The sequence below is a fragment of the Zootoca vivipara genome, chromosome 10 (assembly GCF_965207765.1).
Source record: "Zootoca vivipara chromosome 10, rZooViv2.hap1.1, whole genome shotgun sequence".
Classification (NCBI taxonomy): Eukaryota; Metazoa; Chordata; class Lepidosauria; order Squamata; family Lacertidae; genus Zootoca; species Zootoca vivipara.
The window spans coordinates 25,213,068-25,231,578 of NC_142593.1; the positions used below are offsets into that span (position 1 = coordinate 25,213,068).

At 44.7% G+C, this 18,511-nt stretch overlaps 1 protein-coding gene across 4 annotated transcripts in view; it reads right to left on the bottom strand.

Moving 5' to 3' along the window:
* Window positions 1-18,511, bottom strand: part of RGMB (repulsive guidance molecule BMP co-receptor b) — a 52,079-nt gene that overhangs the window by 23,182 nt on the left and 10,386 nt on the right. For all 4 annotated transcript variants that reach the window (XM_060280177.2, XM_060280176.2, XM_088653083.1 and 1 more), the window contains one exon: window positions 2,668-3,179. In XM_060280177.2, the coding sequence (XP_060136160.2) occupies window positions 2,668-3,179 (512 nt within the window). The remainder of the gene's footprint in view (window positions 1-2,667; window positions 3,180-18,511) is intronic.

The following is an 18,511-nucleotide window of genomic DNA, read 5'->3' on the forward strand; positions in this document are numbered from 1 at the left end:
CCCGGTTTCAGTACACATGCATAAGCACTAAATTGCGCTTTGTGCATGCACAGAAGCGCCGAATCGCAACCCATGGGTTGCAAACACTGCAGGTTGCGAACGTGCCTCCCACACGGATCACATTCGCAATCGCAACCTGAGTGTCTACTGTAAAGTCAGACTAAATCTGCGAAGAGCATTGACCCAGAGCCTCCCCCTTTTTCATTCATACAAACAAATCACGTCTTTCATACAGCTCTTCTAAGTCGGAAATATTCCTCATTGGGGGAGGGGGATCCTTTCAGTGTTTTAATCCTACTACTCACAAAATTTAAGACAACAGATGCCAGAAGTGCCATTTAGCCTCCTAGCATCAGCACTGCATAATTTAATTTGAATGCATTTATTTTAATAATACTATTAATACTAATAATAAACATTTAACATTCTCATAGACCAGCACACTTTACATTTACAAGAGTGCATTTTCAGGATCTCTTTAACAGTTGCCATTAACACATCTCTGTCATGTGATCCCAAGTACAGTATATTCCTGCGTATAAGACTACTTTTTAACCCAGGAAAATCTTCTCAAAAGTCAGGGGTCGTCTTATACGCTGGGTCGTATTTCTTATACAGTGAGTATATCCCAAACTCTATATTTTAACTGGAAAAGTTGGGGGTCGTCTTATACACCCAGTCGTCTTATACGCCGGAATATACGATATGTACTCTTGCTAAAGAACAGAATAATTCAAAATCCATCTCCTATTGGACTCAGCCACCAGCCACAACACAGCCAATCAAAAACTGGATAGTAGAGCTCAACCTCCTTTCCACCAAACCTTATTTACAGACTGTAAACCAGAGACATCACCTTGCCAACAAAGGTCCGTACAGTTAAAGCTATGGTTCTCCCAGTAGTGATGTATGGAAGTGAGAGCTGGACCATAAAGAAGGCTGATTGCCCAAGAACTGATGCTTTTGAATTATGGTGCTGGAGGAGACTCTTGAGAGTCCCATGGACTGCAAGAAGATCAAACCTATCCATTCTGAAGGAAATCAGCCCTGAGTGCTCACTGGAAGGACAGATCCTGAAGCTGAGGCTCCAATATTTTGGCCACCTCATGAGAAGAGAAGACTCCCTGGAAAAGACCCTGATGTTGGGAACGATGGAGGGCACAAAGAGAAGAGGACAACAGAGGACGAGATGGTTGGACAACATGAGTTTGACCAAACTGCGGGAGGCAGTGGAAGGCAGGAGTGCCTGGCATGCTCTGGTCATAGCTGCCAAGTATCCCGTTTCCGCCGGGAAAACCCCTTTTATCCTACAGTTTCCCGGCGGTCTCCCGTTTAGGTTTTTATCCCGATATTCTCCCTTAAATCTGCTTCTGCCGGTGGCCATTTTTCTGGTGCCGCTTTGCCCTTCTATGGGCACCAGAAAATGGCGGCGCCAGCGCCGGAAGTCGCTTCCACACATGACCGGAAACGCGTAAAAGCGACTTCCGGTGGCGCTTTGCCCTTCTATGGGCATCAGAAAATGGCAGCGCCAGTGCCGGAAGTCGCTTTTACGTGTTTCCGGTCATGCGTGGAAGCGACTTCCGGCGCTGGCACTGCCATTTTCTGGTGCCCATAGAAGGGCAAAGCGCCACGGGCTGTCGCGGGCTGCCGATCCCGGATCTTTCCGTCCAGGACTTCGGAGGTATGGCTCTGGTCCATGGGGTCCAGACTAAACAACAACAACAACAACAACAAACGTGCTTCACCACAATGCAATTCCTTCCTAGTTATTTCCAACCACACCTTTCCTTCGGGATTTGGAGAACTTTAATGCTGCTCATAAACCCTCCATTCTTCATCAACTCTCAGCCAATGTTCTCTGCCCACAGCACAAGAGACCTTCCCTTGGTCTCTGCATAGCATAGGTGAGCTGCTCCTTAAAACCAGCTGTCTCTTGGCCGCCTATCTGTGAGCATGCTTTGATTACATGTTCTCTAGTCTGAAAGAATTAAACATGGATTCACATGCAACAGCTCTGCTTTCTCACCATCATCACCAAAAAGGGGGAGGGAGGAAAGTTTTGGATTTAAAATATTGTTACAAAAATCGTCTGCCGCCGCCACTACTCTCTGCAAGATCCCAGGGGTCCCAGGCACTCACCCAGGGCCAGTGTTCCTTTGCAGAACTGAGATACGTCAGAGACTGTCGTTGCTTTAAGAAATCTGATTTATTTGCCTATTTACCAATTCAGTCTGCATGGAGGAAGCCCAGATCTTACAGCGCGGTCACTTCAAGAGGGGCTTTCCCCCCACAGCAGTGAAGCCATCTTGCCCAAGATGTATCCCAGTCTTTCTTCTCCCTTCTTCCCAGAACACCTTGCTATTAAAAAAAAACCCACCTCTTTTTCCCTGCCACCTCAAAAACACACCCCATCACCTGGGCAACATCCATCTCTCCAGGCCAAAGGATTCCTCTGGGATGACCCATGGACACCCTTTTGTCATCCTAACAGATTTCCACTAGGCCAGCCAGGCTGGTTCTCATAAGCCAGCCCAGGGATTCCCTGCCTGGCACAGCTCTGCGCCTTGCCCTTTCTTCCATATCCCAATTCATCAAAATCTTGCCTTCTATAAATTTCAAATTCCACTGTAACCTTTTAAAGAGGAAAATAAGGCCTTGTGTACGCACCTTATTTGTGGCAGTGGCGCTGGATCTGGGGACCACGGGCACATTTGTCACCTGCACCGACAAGTAGTTGTTGTCTATGAGGGGCCACGCCCCTTCCACTTTGCACGTCTGAAAGTGATCCTTAAAGGTCCGCAGGTGTGGGTCTCCAAACAGGCCACAGAAAAAGTACGTGGGCGGGGCCTGCTCTCCTCCCCCGCGAAGTTCGCCGGCTCCCTGGCGGCCGCTGTAATTACACGGGTCGTGGGTGATTTCGGGGTTCGTCGAGGATGTCGGGCCATCCTTGGAGCAGTTCCTCTGGCTCATGAGATCGCTGATCCCCAGCACGGCCGAATGGTAGACCAGGTTCCCGCGGCAGACTTTGGAGTTGCGGTAGGTGCAGGCGGAATAGGCACGCAGGGCTTTGCAGAATTCCAAATCAAAGCCATCAAGGGCAGAGTTCAGGTGAGAAGTCAGCGCCACAAAGTCCGTGGTGCACTTCTGGATTCGACACGGCGTCTGCAGCTGGCAATCGCCTGGGCAAAAGAAGAGCGGACATTACTGGGCGTGATTCACTTTTCATAAAACAAACAACATTTATATGCCACCCATCTGACTGGGTTGCCCCAGCCACTCTGCGCAGTTGCCAACAAAATATTTTAAAACACAATAAAACATCAACCATTAAAAAACTTCCCTAAACAGGGCTGCCTTCAGATGTCTTCTAAAAGTCAAATAGTTCCACAGTGAGGGTGCCACTACAGAGAAGGCCCTCTGCCTGGTTCCCTGTAAGTTCACTTCGCGCAGTGAGGGAACTGCCAGAAGGCCCTCGGATTATATATATGATATGCTCAAACAGACACATCTGTAGGACTTTCAGCAAAACTTTTTTATTATTATTCCATGAGAGCATGCTCAAAAAGGGCTTTATCTTATCCATGCTCAATCAGAAGAAGACACCAGCGACTTCAGTGAGACTAACTCCAGATGAGCGAGTTGCAGCTTCCACTGTCATCTGGCTCAGTCGGTAGAGCATGAGACTCTTAATCACAGGGTTGTGGGTTCGAGTCCCACATTGGGCAAAAAGATTCCTGCATTGCAGGGGGTTGGACTGGATGATCCTTGGGGTTCCTTTCCGTCTCTACGATTCTATTAATATTCAACTTGGCTGAAAGCTGGCCAAAATGCAATTCCCAGAGTTCCCTGTGAAAGAGGGATTGACTATTGAACCACTCTGCAAATTGTTGCTCTGAGAGGGGAACAGGGGACTGCTAAGAACTCTCTGTACCTTTAACAAACTACAACTCCCAGAATTTGGTGGGGGCACTACTGAATAAAGTGGCATCACAGTGTTTTAAACATATGGTGTGAATGTAACCGTACACATAACCTGCACATATTCTACAAAGCAGAAAGAAAAGAGCCTGTTAAGTCACACTCTTTATTTGGGAGAATCCAGATTTTGGTCTGACTTTCCTTCATGGCTGAAAGCTGAGTACTTGGGGTTTATTTTATTTTTTACAGAGATTTTGCCCCGCCCTTCCCTATCGACCACAGTCCCATAATTATTTAAAACTACACTTAATATTTGTTAACTACGGAAACCACATGCTGCAGCTATGCCTGGCTAGCCTAAGGGGGAGACGGGCTATGGAATGCAGGTGGTAAATTTACAATTCAATTCACATTTAAATTATTAAAAAAAACCAGACTCTCCCAACTTCACACTATTTCATGACTGCCTGGTTTCTTTTAGGGGGGGGCAGCAGTCTGGCTCAGTAAGTGCCTGGAAAAGTGTTCTCTCTCTCTCTCTCTCTCTCTCTCTCTCTCAGTTATTAAGGAAACTCATAGAATAATAGAATTATGGAGCTGGAAGGGACCTTGACAAACATCCAGTCCAACTCCCCTCAATGCAGGAATTTGCAGTTGTCCCACATAGGGATTGAACCTGCAACCTTGACTTTATCAGTACCATGCTCTACTTCAACTGAAAGCCCACAAGCCAGGAGAGCCTGCTTTCGACAGGCGCATGCAGAGCACATGGCCAAACCATCATGCGCAAGGGAGCTCCCAACCCGACAGAGGTCCCCTGTTGCGAATATGCTTCTTTAAACACACATTTACCTACTGCAAAACAGCAGAGAGCACGGAAGAAGACAAGTAATACCTCAGCCACAGAACAGCAAGGAAATCTTGCAGCTGAACAGCACTAGTTTTGTAGCTGTCCTTCCAGAGGTGCTTCATGCTAGTCCCTCGAGGGTATCTTGCTCACTCCCTAATGATGCAGCCTAGCAAAACTGGCCTAGCGGGGCCTCAGCCTGGACTACCTCATAGGGTTGTTGCAAATATAAAATGGACGGGTGGGGAGGGGAAGAGAGAAGAGAGCCATGTGCCATCTTGAGCACTTTCTGGGAAAAGTGAGGTACAGTGGTACCTTGGTTCTCAAACACCTTGGTACTCAAACAACTTGGAACCCAAACACTGCAAACCCGAAAGTGTTCTGGTTTGTGAACTTTTTTCAGAATCCGAACGTGCTCCGTTTTGAGTGTTACGCTTCCGAGTTGAGTGCCACACTTCCGTTTTAGTGTTAAGCTGAGGTCGGTCTGCTTTTGCTATTTATTTTGCGTTTTTGTGGCTTTTTTGTTTTGTTTTGTTTTTGTGACTGTGTGGAACCCAGTACAGTGGCTGATTGATTGTGTGACTGCAGCACATTGTTTATTGCTTTCATTTTATGGATCAATGGTCTCGTTAGATTGCAAAATCCAAGCTAAATTGCTGTTTTAGGGGATGTTTTTAAAAGTCTGGAATGGATTAATCCATTTTGCATTACTTTCTATGGGTTTTGGAACGCTTTGGTTTTGGAATGGACTTCAATAATGTATTAAGTTTGAGAACCAAGGTACAACTGTATACATGAAATAGGAAAGTGAGCAGGGAGTACAAAACTCATTTTAGGATGCTGGGGCAAATCCCGCCCCCTTAAAAATACATAGTGCCCATATTTAACCCTAGTATCAGTCATGATGCTTTTCTTGTAGAAAAAAGATACTGGTAATGTGTACCCAATGCTTTTTTCCAGCCGGAACTCTCCGGAACTTGGTTCCGGCACCTCTCAGCATAGCTGCCAAGTCTCCCGTATTCCCTGGGAAACCCCCGTTTTTCCGGCTGTTCCCAGCCGAAAAAAATGGATTTTTTTGTTTTTCCCCGGTTTATTCTGGCGTGCCGGCCATTTTGGAACTGGGCGGAGCATGCTCAGAAGCGACTTTTGATGCTGCTCTGCCCAGTTCCAAAATGGCGGCAGCGCCACTTCCGGTCTGCTACTTCCGGTCCAGTCCCTTATTTCTCAGGCAGGGACTTGGCAGGTATGCCTCTCAGGTGAGCCTCATTGCCATTCTAAGAGTTCATGGTGAGTTTTTGTAGAAAAATAGCACTGTGTGTACCCCTGAGTACCCCCCAGAATAAAAGTACTGATCCAAAGCTAAGTAATTTAGAAAAGCTGGCATTCATTGTGGGGCTCACTGAGATATGTTATGCATAAGCTTTAAAAGAGAGATTTTTTTTATTTAAAAAGTACTTAATTATGATAAAGAAGATAATTTCAAGGCTCACTTGTAAATTTCAGGGCTTTTATCATGTTACTTGAACACACGTTTCAGTTAAACAGTTTGCAGATACAAGACTTGATGGGCTGTGTCCACCACTGGGGGAAGGGAGAGAATTAAGAACATGCCCTTTTAAAAACAAAAGAGAATTTATCGTGCTAATTTGAAATCAAAGAAGGCTGCAAGGGAATTAAGCTTTCCACCACAAACTGATGAAATCTTGAGCGCGTTTTTTCTGCATCTTTTAATGCAAACTTTACACACGTAATTCTGACATGTTTAAAAAGAAATTTTACAGGATACTTGAAAAGAAATTGGAATGTTCTACACCTGGGGAATTATCTTCAAACCTCCCAAAAATAAAGCTGGCTAACACACGTATAAACCTATGACGGAAAAGGGAAGGAATAAAATTATCTTTTCTCCATTATAAAGTTGGACAGCTTTTCACATCTGGGGGATTGGTGGGGAGGCAGTTTAGAGGAGAGAGAAACGAGAGCAGCGCTCTAGAAGTGCTCTGCACCGACATAATTAAATCCAGTTTTTTGCATGCTCACTGCCCAGCTAAAGGGTGTAGTCTCAAATATCTTGAACACTTGTCTTTTCATACTCTCCAGCATTCCACCCAGGATAAACTTCTGAAGAGTCTAAAACAGCATTCCACACACAAAGCCTTGCCACTTTTCAAAACAGATTTAATTACATTGCCCAGTGAAAAGCTAGCCATATTAAATTGCCCTGAATTTGTGTTAAGTAGTTAAGTAAGTAGTTAAGATGGCGTCTTGAAGGTAGCCTCGGAGAGTGCCTGGTAAAGATTCTTCCTTATTCTCCTTTACTTAGCCTCACAAGCCTCACAAGCTTTTTTCCGAGGGTACTAATGGCATTTTAAGATTGTTTTAAGCTTGTTTTTATGTTTTTATACTTTTATGCTTTTACCACTCCCACATACCTGCAAATCTGCAAACCTGCAAGTCAGCGTTGTAGATAAAGACTGAAAGGGAGTGAGTTGTTAAAGAGAACGCACACTAACTAGCACAGTTCACTCTGCTTTGGGCTAAGTGGGGTTTCTCCCCCTCTCCGTCTGTGCTGGTATGAGAGGGAAAAAGCGTTCCAGGCACCATTCCAATGAGACCGTGGACGCAGCCAAGAAACAGATGAAAATCAGTGACTTCTTGCCCAATAATGACCTGGCAGAGATTTGCAATAGTTTCCCTACTGAAAACAGTTTTGCTGCTCTTGCCTCTAGTATTGCCCATAAAGTGACTGGCTGTATGGTGGGCGAGGGGCAGCCAGCCCCGGGATTACAAGAGGAGGCCCCTCCCTCTGAGCAAATCCAAACTTCTCTATCCGAAATACCACAATCATCCACCCAACTTTTTGCGGATCGAGAGATGTTGGAATTGCTAACCTGCCAATCTGAACTGATATCGCATACAATCAGCAACCTGTATAAAAGGCTGGACGGCATTGAAAAGAAGCTCGAGGAAGTGCTCAGCCTGGCCAAACGACCACCCACTCCTCCCCAGTTTGACTACATTGCCAGTCCGGCTCCCCCCCGCCCAAGTCTGCAGGTCGACTCCGCACAACAAGCAAAGGGCCCGGACGAACAAGCACATAACTTGAATCTACAACTCCAGCCTCATAAACTGGCTGTGCTAGTGGGAAACCACCCCTTGAATTACAACAATTGGGTAGATAAACTCTCAGTTGCCAACTCTCTGTCCCAACTGCTGGGGCACGTCCTACGTCCATCAGAGATTGTGGACATTCTATGGTTGCCCACTGGGTCCTTCCTGAAGCGGCTGGTTATTAACTTTAGATCTACTTATCCACCTGCTAGAATCCTAAAACTAAACGGTTGCACAAGGAAATGGCATATCTATTTCACAAGAGTGTTTGCTAACCAGATCTGCAAACCATTACCCATCAGGACAGGGGCCATCTGCTCTGAAGCTAGGCCTGTCTGTCTCAAGAAACCAGTGAACGGGGGGCTGGAAACGAGACCTTCTCGTATGGGCAACACCATCGCCCAACAGGACTCGGACAGCCCTGCACTGTACCAAAGTCTGCCTGCAATTGATTTAATTGACTTTTTACACCCTCCTCTTGGCTCCCAGGACGCTCCATGTGACGCGCCCGCCCCCGGTCCGCCTAAGCAACTCCAATCTGAAATGCACTCTCCTTCATACGCCTCGATGCCTGAACTGGAGACTTCCGTTACCTCCAGCCCAATACAAGGCGACAAACCACAACACCCATTAAACTTTAATCCCCTAATCGATCCACCCCAAGATACAGTTGCTGACCTTTTACAATCTACACCACCCGGTGAAGTCTATGCCTTCAAAACAAATCCGGAACGCCATGTAACCTGCAATAGAGTCATCGAGGACCCTTTCGGCCACATCAATCTGTTGGCCTTTCAACCCAAGCCATCCCAGTCTCCCGGTTCCCAGCAATCTAAGGCCGGTCGGAATCCTTATACGGGGCAGAGTGAAGAAGTCCCCCAAATCATCCTAGCAAAAGACTCCAGGGCCCACGGACCAATAACTGACGCTCCAACGGTAGTGGTGGAAACGCGCCTGGGGCCGCCTGGGACATCAAGCGATAACCATCCTCCTGATATTCACCTAGATTGACTTGATGCCGCGGTTAGGAGTCAGGTGCACAATTCTCTGCAAATGATATCATGGAACGTGGCAGGGTGGTCTCCAAAGCTATGCCTTCCAGAGTTCTCAAACTTATTAAGGGCTCATGATGTAGTTTGTTTACAAGAAACCTGGTCATTACATCACATCGAATTTGCAGGTTTCAACGCTTACTCTGTTCCGGCAACTAAAAGCCACAAGAAAGGCAGACCTTCAGGTGGATTGTTAACTCTAGTGGCTCCCCATATAAAATGCGAACACATCCTGTCGACAAATGATACCTGTAAACTACTAGTAACAAAGATAGTGCTGGAGAACCAGGAAATGTTACTGATCAACGTGTATATTCCTCCCACTCCCACTGCCACAGTCAAGAACCTTCAATGGAATCTCATTACACATGTGTTCGAGAATCTGGACCTCATCTGCCCTGATTTACCTATCATTCTAACTGGAGACTTTAATGCTCGCCTAGGCCAAGGGTGGGAAGTGTACACAAAAGCCTGGGAGCTCCTGGATATTTCTGTCCTCCCAGATTTCTGTCTTTGGGAACGCAGATCCCTGGATCCAGTAATAAACCAGGCGGGTCTGCGTCTCACCAAGTTGACTACCACCAGGGCCCTGACATGGCTTAATGGGCTAACGGAATGGGAAGGCTCCGGGAACTTCACCCATATCTCCCCGCAGGGGAACAGCGTGGTGGACTATATTATAATACCTGCTGGAATGACGCCATTCGTGGATGAGTTTTACATAGGCGATCCTATGCTCAGTGACCATCTCCCTCTTCACTGCAAGCTTGTCTTTCCATTGAGCAAGACTGTACAGTTAAACAGCCCACTCCCCCAGGAACCAAGACTCCAGCTTCCAAGGATACAAACCAACGAACACACTCTGTCTCTCTTCCAAGGCCTGGTAAAAACCGACCGCGTGACCCAATTGTTTTCAGCAGAGAAAGGTGCTCTTACTCCAGCTGAGGGAATTACTCGGTTCGAGGAATTTATTAACATCTTAATAACAGAACTGTCCCACACGCACTCACATAGGCCTCCTAAGAAAAGGAGCCCAGGTGATTGGACCGACAAAGAGACTTTAGCTATGAAAGCCGAAATCAGGAAACTGTACAGAGAATCCAGAGAATCGGGCAGTTCCCGCCTACCTGACATCTATTTTTCTAGAACTCAACAACTAAGGGAGTCCATCCAGCTCGGCCGGTTAAGACATATCCAGAAAAGCTGGGAAATTTTACTCTCAGCCATACAATCTAGAGATCACAAAAAATTTTGGAAGGCCGTAGCAGATCCCCCACTGCCACAGAATGAGCAGCTAACCTCAATTCCATCGGGCACATGGATAGATCATTTCAAGTCAGTATTTTTCGACAACTGCATCCCACCGGACAGGCAAGATCAGAACACTCTCTCTTTCCTAGATGAGTGGCCTCCAGTATCCATGTCAGAAATCATAAATTTAATTGATCAGATGAAAGTAGGGAAGGCCCCTGGCCCGGACGCCATTCCATCTAAACTGATTAAAACTAAACCGGAGTGGTGGGCTCCGATATTGGCTGATCTGTTCACGTTGGTCGATAGCTCAGGAATTATGCCCAGCTCCTGGCAACAATCCATAATTATCCCTATTTTCAAAAAAGGTGACAAAAAGCTGCCAGCAAATTATCGGCCAATAAGTCTTCTCTCTAACATTGGGAAATTATATGCTAAGCATCTGTTAAACAGATTAACTACCTGGCTCGATGACAATAACATCTTAGGCCCTGAACAGGCTGGGTTCAGACCAGGAAAATCGACCCTACGAAACTGCACGGTGCTGTCTCACCTAGTCGCCAAATCCACACGATTCTATAAAGAACATCTACATGTGGCCTTCCTGGACATTCAAGCGGCATTTGATACCATTGACAGGAGGTTGCTTTGGGCCAAATTGGAGGCTATGGGCTTAGAACCCAGACTTCTTTACCTGATCAAAAAGCTTTATACCAATAACACCTGCTGCATAAAAATCCATTCTGGGAATGAAATCACAACACCAGTCAGTATCAACAGAGGAGTTAAACAGGGCTGCGTACTTGCTCCTACGCTTTTCAATCTTTTTCTCAACGATCTAGCCCCATTACTAAAGCAGGTGGATGCCCACACTCCAAAACTCCAGGCCATAAACATTCCCATCCTCCTGTACGCGGACGATATGGTTTTGCTCTCGCGGACCAGAATAGGTCTAAAGCGTCTGGTAATTGCCTGCATTGAGTACATGGCCAAAATGAACTTATGCTTGAACTTTGAAAAAAGCAAAATCCTGGTGTTTGGTAACTCACGCACGAGTTATAGCTGGGTTTTTGGAGGTAAACCCATCCAGCAGGTCTTTAAATTCAATTATCTAGGAATCACCTATCACCATAGGCTCCTCTGGTCTCCACATCGAGGCACGGCGGTGAACGCCAGTAAGATATCCACGCAGGCAATTACGCGATTTTTTACAACAAGGGGCAACTCACATATCCCTTCTGCGCTCAAGATCTTCAATGCCAAGACCATTTCACAACTGCTCTACGGCATTCCAATCTGGATCCCGGGGTTCACCCAGACAGTAGAGCAAGTGCAATCAACCTTTCTCTACAAGATTTTCTCTGTTCCAAGATGCGTCCCATATGCAGTTTTATGTCTAGAGGGAGCTCAACACAAGGTGGAATCTGTCGCCTGGGCAAGATTCCTTATATTCTGGCTAAAAATCTGCCTCAACTCTGACAGAGATCCCTTCCTCCAGGTAATGCTTTCGGACACCTTCCTCCCCCCAGGGCTGCAACACTTCAATAGGAAGGTACTGCAACTGGGGCTTTCAATAGAACTCCTCCGCTCAATGTCCTTACAATCTGCCAAAGCCACAGTCATTACTAGGTTGTGGGACATTGAGAGACAGGATCTTATAGCGGCAGCAGGCACAACATGTTCCCCCCTTCTTTTCCACCTCCCGTGGGCTCATGAAACAAAACCTAACTATCTTGACTTCCTACTGAACCCACAGGAAAGAAGGGCATTTTCGTTGGCCAGGTTCAATGCAAATCCATCGAACCTCCTGTGGGGAAGATTCTCGGGCAGGGCGAAGGATGAGAGGATCTGTCCGTGTCATGACCCTCAGGTGGAAAGCCTTCCACATATGGTTTTTCATTGTAACCTTTACGTCGACCTTCGTCAACGGTTCCTGGACCGGCTCTGCATTCCCAGAGGGAGACCAGAGCGGGAAATCTTGCGGTTCCTCTTGCTGGGGAAGGACCCGGTCCTCACCGAGATGGTGGCTCAATATCTTAATTTACTATTTTCTCGGCGTTGTACTCTGCAGTCGTCTGAGTCGCCGGAAGCCCCATTGTCGTGAAAGCGGATGGCGGATTATTCCCTTCCCTCTCTTGGCACAGCGTTTGCCACAGTGACAGTTTTAATCTGTTATTATTTTGTATGCGAGTTTGTTTGATGCCAATAAAGGTTTTACTTACTTACTTAATTACATTGCCCAGTGAAAAGCTAGCCATATTAAATTGCCCTGAATTTGTGTTAAGGATATGCTCATTTAGCGAAAGCTATTTCTAAGCCATATACACCATGGATTTTGCTTGAGCATCACGCGGGAGCATTTCAAAGTAGTGCCATAATGTGCTTTGCTCTCTTAAGAAAGGGTGGTGTATTGGGAACTGTAGAACCATACAATTCCTAGTCCAAACCCCCCTGCAATGCAAGAATCTCAACTAAAGCATCCAGGACAGATGGCCATCCAAACTCTGCTTAAAAACCTCCAAGGAAGGAGAGTCCACCACTGCAAGCTGCAAAATTCAGTTGTCGCTCACATTAGCAAGCAATTTCCCAACTAATCAAAATGCCAAGATGAAGAGCAACACAGAAACAGTAGGCATCTGTGTTTGGTTGTAAATGGAGAAAGCAACCGAAATAAATGACAATAGCATTCATTTCCCCCTTTTAATTAACTGGTTTCCATGGACACCAGAATGCAACGGCTCTTGTTTTCCAACTCAGGTTAAACACAAAAGTGCACCAGGGAATAAAATCCCTATTAAGGGTAAGGTAGGACGTTGAGGGGTTTTGTTGCTGTTATTGGTTTGCCTGTTGACTGGGAGGCTTTATCTCCTTCTGCATTACGATTTATAGATCAGCCTGTTTCGTTACATCAACAGAAGTAAAGAAATAGCCAGCCTCTGATTGCATGGCAATAAAAGCACTTGTTTCTGAGAAGAATCTGGTTTCTAAGAAACTGTTGGAGGAGGGGGGGCGGATATTTGAGGGAAAGAAAGAAAGAAAGAAAGAAAGAAAGAAAGAAAGAAAGAAAGAAAGAAAGAAAGAAAGAAAGAAAGAAAGAAAGCATTTTAGGAGCTTGGTCTAGTGGGGATTTGAACCCTGGTCTCTCAGGTCCTAGTTCAACCATCTAGGCACTGCACTCACAATAGTCCCTTTAAGACCTGTTATAGCACTCCAGCAGAGAGCAGACTTCTTATTGCTGAGGAAGGAGTGTTGCTGCTCAGGGAGGAGAGCTTGCAGCCAGAGCCTTTTATGAAATTATTGTGAGGTTTAATAAGTTAACTGTTTATATTTGGACAGCTTTTCTGCTGTACTTTACTGGAAGGAGAAAAAGTATCATTTCCTTAATAACAATTCAAACCATTTATTTATCTAAAACAGTAACATTACTGCATATGTATCCATGTTTGTTATCTGATGTGTTTAAACAATTTTTTTAAAAAAACTGAGCACACATGAAAAACTTAAAACAAATCCTTATTTCCTGATGAATAGCCTTAGGACCATAATGTAACTTAAATAGAAAACTATCTTTAGAACGATTTTTCCTCCAAAAGCATTTTATTTTAAAAATCCAATCTGATTTAAATCAAATAAATCCAATTTAAATTTAAATAATCCAATTTAAATAAAAAAAATCATACACACACACACACACACACATATTATATATATATATATATATATATATATATATATATATATATATATATATATATATATATATATATATAATATCATTTTATCCACCCTGGTGTGTACTGAAAATAATAAAATATTACAGGCCTACAACTTCATGACTAAGTACACAGGCATCCCCAAACTTCGCCCCTCCAGATGTTTTGGCCTACAATTCCCATCTTCCCCGACCACTGGTCCTGTTAGCCAGGGATCATGGGAGTTGTAGGCCAAAACATCTGGAGGGCCGCAGTTTGGGGATGCCTGCTAAGTACAGAACAAGGCCAGCAGCAGGTCACAATTGGAAGACCTGCAAGACTGAGCCTCAGGAAGCAGAAAGAAGCTCTGCCAGAAGGGGGCTGGAATTGGGTAGAAGTACTCACCCTGATCCTTACTCCCTTATCCCCATGTATGAAAAAACCTGAAGTGTACCTACCTTTCTGCTTGAGCTTTAACACATTGAAACATCAAATAAAACAATCCAGAATATAACCAATTCAAGCTTCCAAGGAAAGTATTTCAGATCCTTCCCTAAAGGACATTTGGCTTTCCCCATATTTATTTGCCTACTTAATTTATAGAGCAGAAGTACTCTAGGGAGCCAGTGTGGCACAGTGGTTAGAGTGCCGGACTAAGACATGGGGTATCAGGGTTCCAATCCCCACTGAGGCATAAAGCTCGCTGGGTGACCTTAGGCCAGTCCCTTACCTCTTAGCCTACCTCACTGGGTCGTTGTGGGGATTAACTGAGGAGGGGGTGAACCATGTACCCCTTGAAGGAAATGCAAAAAAAAAAGTTCTTGTGTTTAAGAAAGCTAGAGGGGCCAGCCAGGTGGAGATGTCAGTCGCCAACCTGGCTTCCAAAGATCTGCATATGGTCGCAAAACGCGCTTGGCACCTGGCTAATTTCGAACACTGGGTTCTTTTATAAATCAAAACATATTATGACTATAATACTGTCCTTTTCCTGCGTGGAGCTCTTCCAACAACTGGTGGCACATGAGGGGGCAGAGCTGCAGTGGCACTGGGCTGAGGTGGGGGGGCAGCTTGTAGGTGTGTGCCCACCTGCTCCAAGATGGCAATGTAACCAGCCTTGACCTCACAGGTGCTTCATTCCATTGCAGCCCACAGAGTTGGCATCCTCTTGGAGTAGCCACAGTCAACATCTTGCTTCTTTCTGTACATGTTCTCATTTACAGTGCTATCTGTAAAAACTTGTTGACTTGTATATCAGATCTCCTGGGGTGCAATCGGACTTACTCCCAGGTAAATGTGCCTAGATTTGCAACCTTTGCATAGGATTTCTCAGCAAGTCCTAGTTGGAAAATGTTAACAGGGGTTCCTGGTGTCTTTAATGTACTTATATATATATATATATATTCACCAACCCGCAGAAGCTTGTCTATTTTGGATGCAGTTCTGTATATTTAACATACCCCCCAAGAGGGAATCAGAGAAAGTATGCTGGAAAAAGAATTTCCAGTTCAAATGCTATTTTAAACAGCTTGGTGTTTTTGTCGCAGCCCCATCCTCCTTGAAATGTAAATACAGTGATGCCTCGCAAGACGAATGCCTCGCGCAACGAAAAACTCACAAGACAAAAGTGTTTTGCGATTTTTTGGGGGGTGACTCACAAGACAAATTTTTCTATGGCCGTGGTTCGCAAGACTAATTTTGTTTGCATATTATTTTTTTTGGTTTGTTTTAAATCTTATGGGAAACCGCGCTTCGCAAGACGAAATTTTCGCAATACGAAATGACTCGCGGAACGAATTTATTTCGTCTTGCGAGGCATCACTGTATTCAATGCGTTTAAGGCTGCAGTTATACAGATTAATCCCACTGAACTCTATAGGACTTGCATCTGAGTAGATGTGTATAGGATGGTGCTGTAAATTAAAGAAAGCCATACATACTTTTAGGAATAACAGACAATGAGAATTTTGTATTTACAGTATTTTAGTAACTAAAATTATGATGTTACAGAAGTTGGGGTTTTTCATTTAAAAAATTGGTGCTTTGGTTAAAGATTAAGAAAATGAGGAATAGATGAAAAGGGTAGATCTACATTCCACTTTCTACCACAACTCTTTCCACTGAATGTTAATCTTGGTAGGGAACAGGAAGTGTAGCCGACCCAGCATGCCTTGCCTTGTTGCCAGTAAAAGGAATTGCTTCAGTGATGTTGGCAGCAAACATGTACCCTCATTGAATATTGTATGTAACTGTTTGAGTTTACAACTCAACTACTACGTACCCAGGGGATATAAGAATGTACACTTGTTGAATGCAGCAAGTGTGTGGTGTACGTTTAAGAGTGTTTGTTGGGAGCCCAGGGTTCAAATCCCCACTTGGCCATAAAGCTCACTGCATGACCTTGTGCCACTGCCCGTCACCATCTTTCAGTCAAGCCTACCTCACAAGATTGTTGTGAGAATAAAATGGAGGCAGAGGAACCATGTACACCACATTTAATCCCTTGGGGAAGAGGGAAATGTTGATAGCTCAGTTGGTTAGACTAGAGCAGGCATCCCCAAACTGCGGCCCTCCAGATGTTTTGGCCTACAACTCCCAAGATCCCTAGCTAACAGGACCAGTGGTCAGGGCAGATGGGAATTGTAGTCCAAAACATCTGGAGGGCCGAAGTTTGGAGGTGCCTGGACTAGAGCATGGTGCTGATAACAGCAAGGTTGCAGGTTCGATCGATCCAGTTGCATATTCCTGCATTGCAGGGGGTTGGACTAGAGGACCTTCCAACGCTACAGTTCTATGATTCCAAAGTGTAATAGATAAACTGATTTTTAAATTTTAAAAAACCATATGAACTCTCCCTTATTGTTTTGGTTCATAGTACCGGTATTTGTTACAAAGTTCCAAAAGAGACAGGACTTTGCTCTAGGCCTAGGGCCTCTTTGTAAACAGAAAGAGAAGTTCTGGATCCAAAGAAACAATATTTCTGAATATTTCATAAAGGAAGTCACAAAGAGAATTTGTTCTTTGTTCAGTACTGACTTGTCAGTGCTACACCTTCTGCAAACAAAAACCTCACACGTTCTACGGCTGCCAGGTTGGTAACCTACACACAAGAATCACAAGCCACAAACACGAGTTCCGTTTTGATTAAGGACAATCACTTCTCTCGATGGACCGCAGAGAGCACAAAGCCTATTGAAAGGTAAGCTATTCTACACCCGGAATCCTAAATTTAGCTGGTGCTCTCAGATTGGAACGGGAGCCAATTTGTCAACACATTCTTCCTTAAAATTCAAGCAATGTTGGCCTCTAGTACTTCAAGAAGTGGTGTGCTCTATCAGAAGCTGTAAAATACAGTTTCATATAGTTAAATCTCATTGGCAATGAGACATTGGGTCAAAACTAGAATCAACCCTTTCCTTAAAACAACCACAGTAATACCACTCTCTTATGCCTTGGACAGACCACACCTGGAATACTGTGTCCAGTTCTTAGCACCACCATTTAAGAAGAATATCGACAAACTGGAATGTGTGCAGAGGAGGGTGACCAAGATGATCAAGGGTCTGGAAACCAAGCCTTATGAGGAATGGTCGAGGGAGTTGGGCATGTTTAAGCCTGGTAAAGAAGATACTGAGAGGAAACATGATTGCCATCTTCAAACATCTAAAGGACTGTCACATGGAAGATGGAACAAGCTTCTTTTCTCCTGCTCCGGAGGCTAGGACCTTTCTCAATCAATTGAAGTTACAAGAAAGGAGATTCCAACTAAACAACAGGAAGAACTTTCTGATGGTGAGAGCTTTTTGACAGCGGAACAGACACCCACAAGTGGTGGACACTCCTCCCTTGGAGATTTTAAAGCACAGGTTGGATGGACATCTGTCATGTATGATCTAGTTGAGATTCCTGCATTGCAGGGGGTTGGACTAGATGGCTATTTGGGTGCCTTCCAACTCTATAATTCTACACATCTCCGACACGGTGATCTCACACTTTCCTGTTACTCTGTGAAATGTCTCTAGTAAGCTCTTCTCACAGCATTCCAAGGTTGTATTACTGCATAATTTTGTGCAATCTAGAACTTCACAAAATACGTCTGTGTAGATTTTCATTGGGACTCATGTATCTGATCTCTGCACAAGGAACACAAAGAGTGGGCCTCTCTCAGTTTCTTTCTACTGAACAATATTTTCAAGTATTGCTACTAACTGTTGTTGTTTTAAATAGTTTCCAATTTAGTATTGTATCTTATATCACTGCTGTCACCTTCAGAGCATGTTGTCCAGAAAGGTGGCCTACAAATATTTAAAATGTGTGTGTGTGTGTGTGTGTGTGTGTGTGTGTGTGCAACCAAATACCCCAGCACAAAAGCCTGTTGATTTCAGAGACTTTTCATTTTTAGAAAACTTCTTGGGTGCTCCCACTCCCTCCGAAATAAAGAAAAGCAGTAATAAATTCTTTAAAAGCAAGACATTCACAGAAGCTGAAAATTGCTGTGGTGTGTCAATAGTGACAGGAAAAGGTCTTACTTGATTTGTAAGCAAAAGTGTTAAAGGCACAGAAGCCCTATCGGAAAAATAGTTGGGGACCCAAATCCCCATCACACACTGATGTAACAAGCTTTACTAGGAAGAACAGAAGAAATC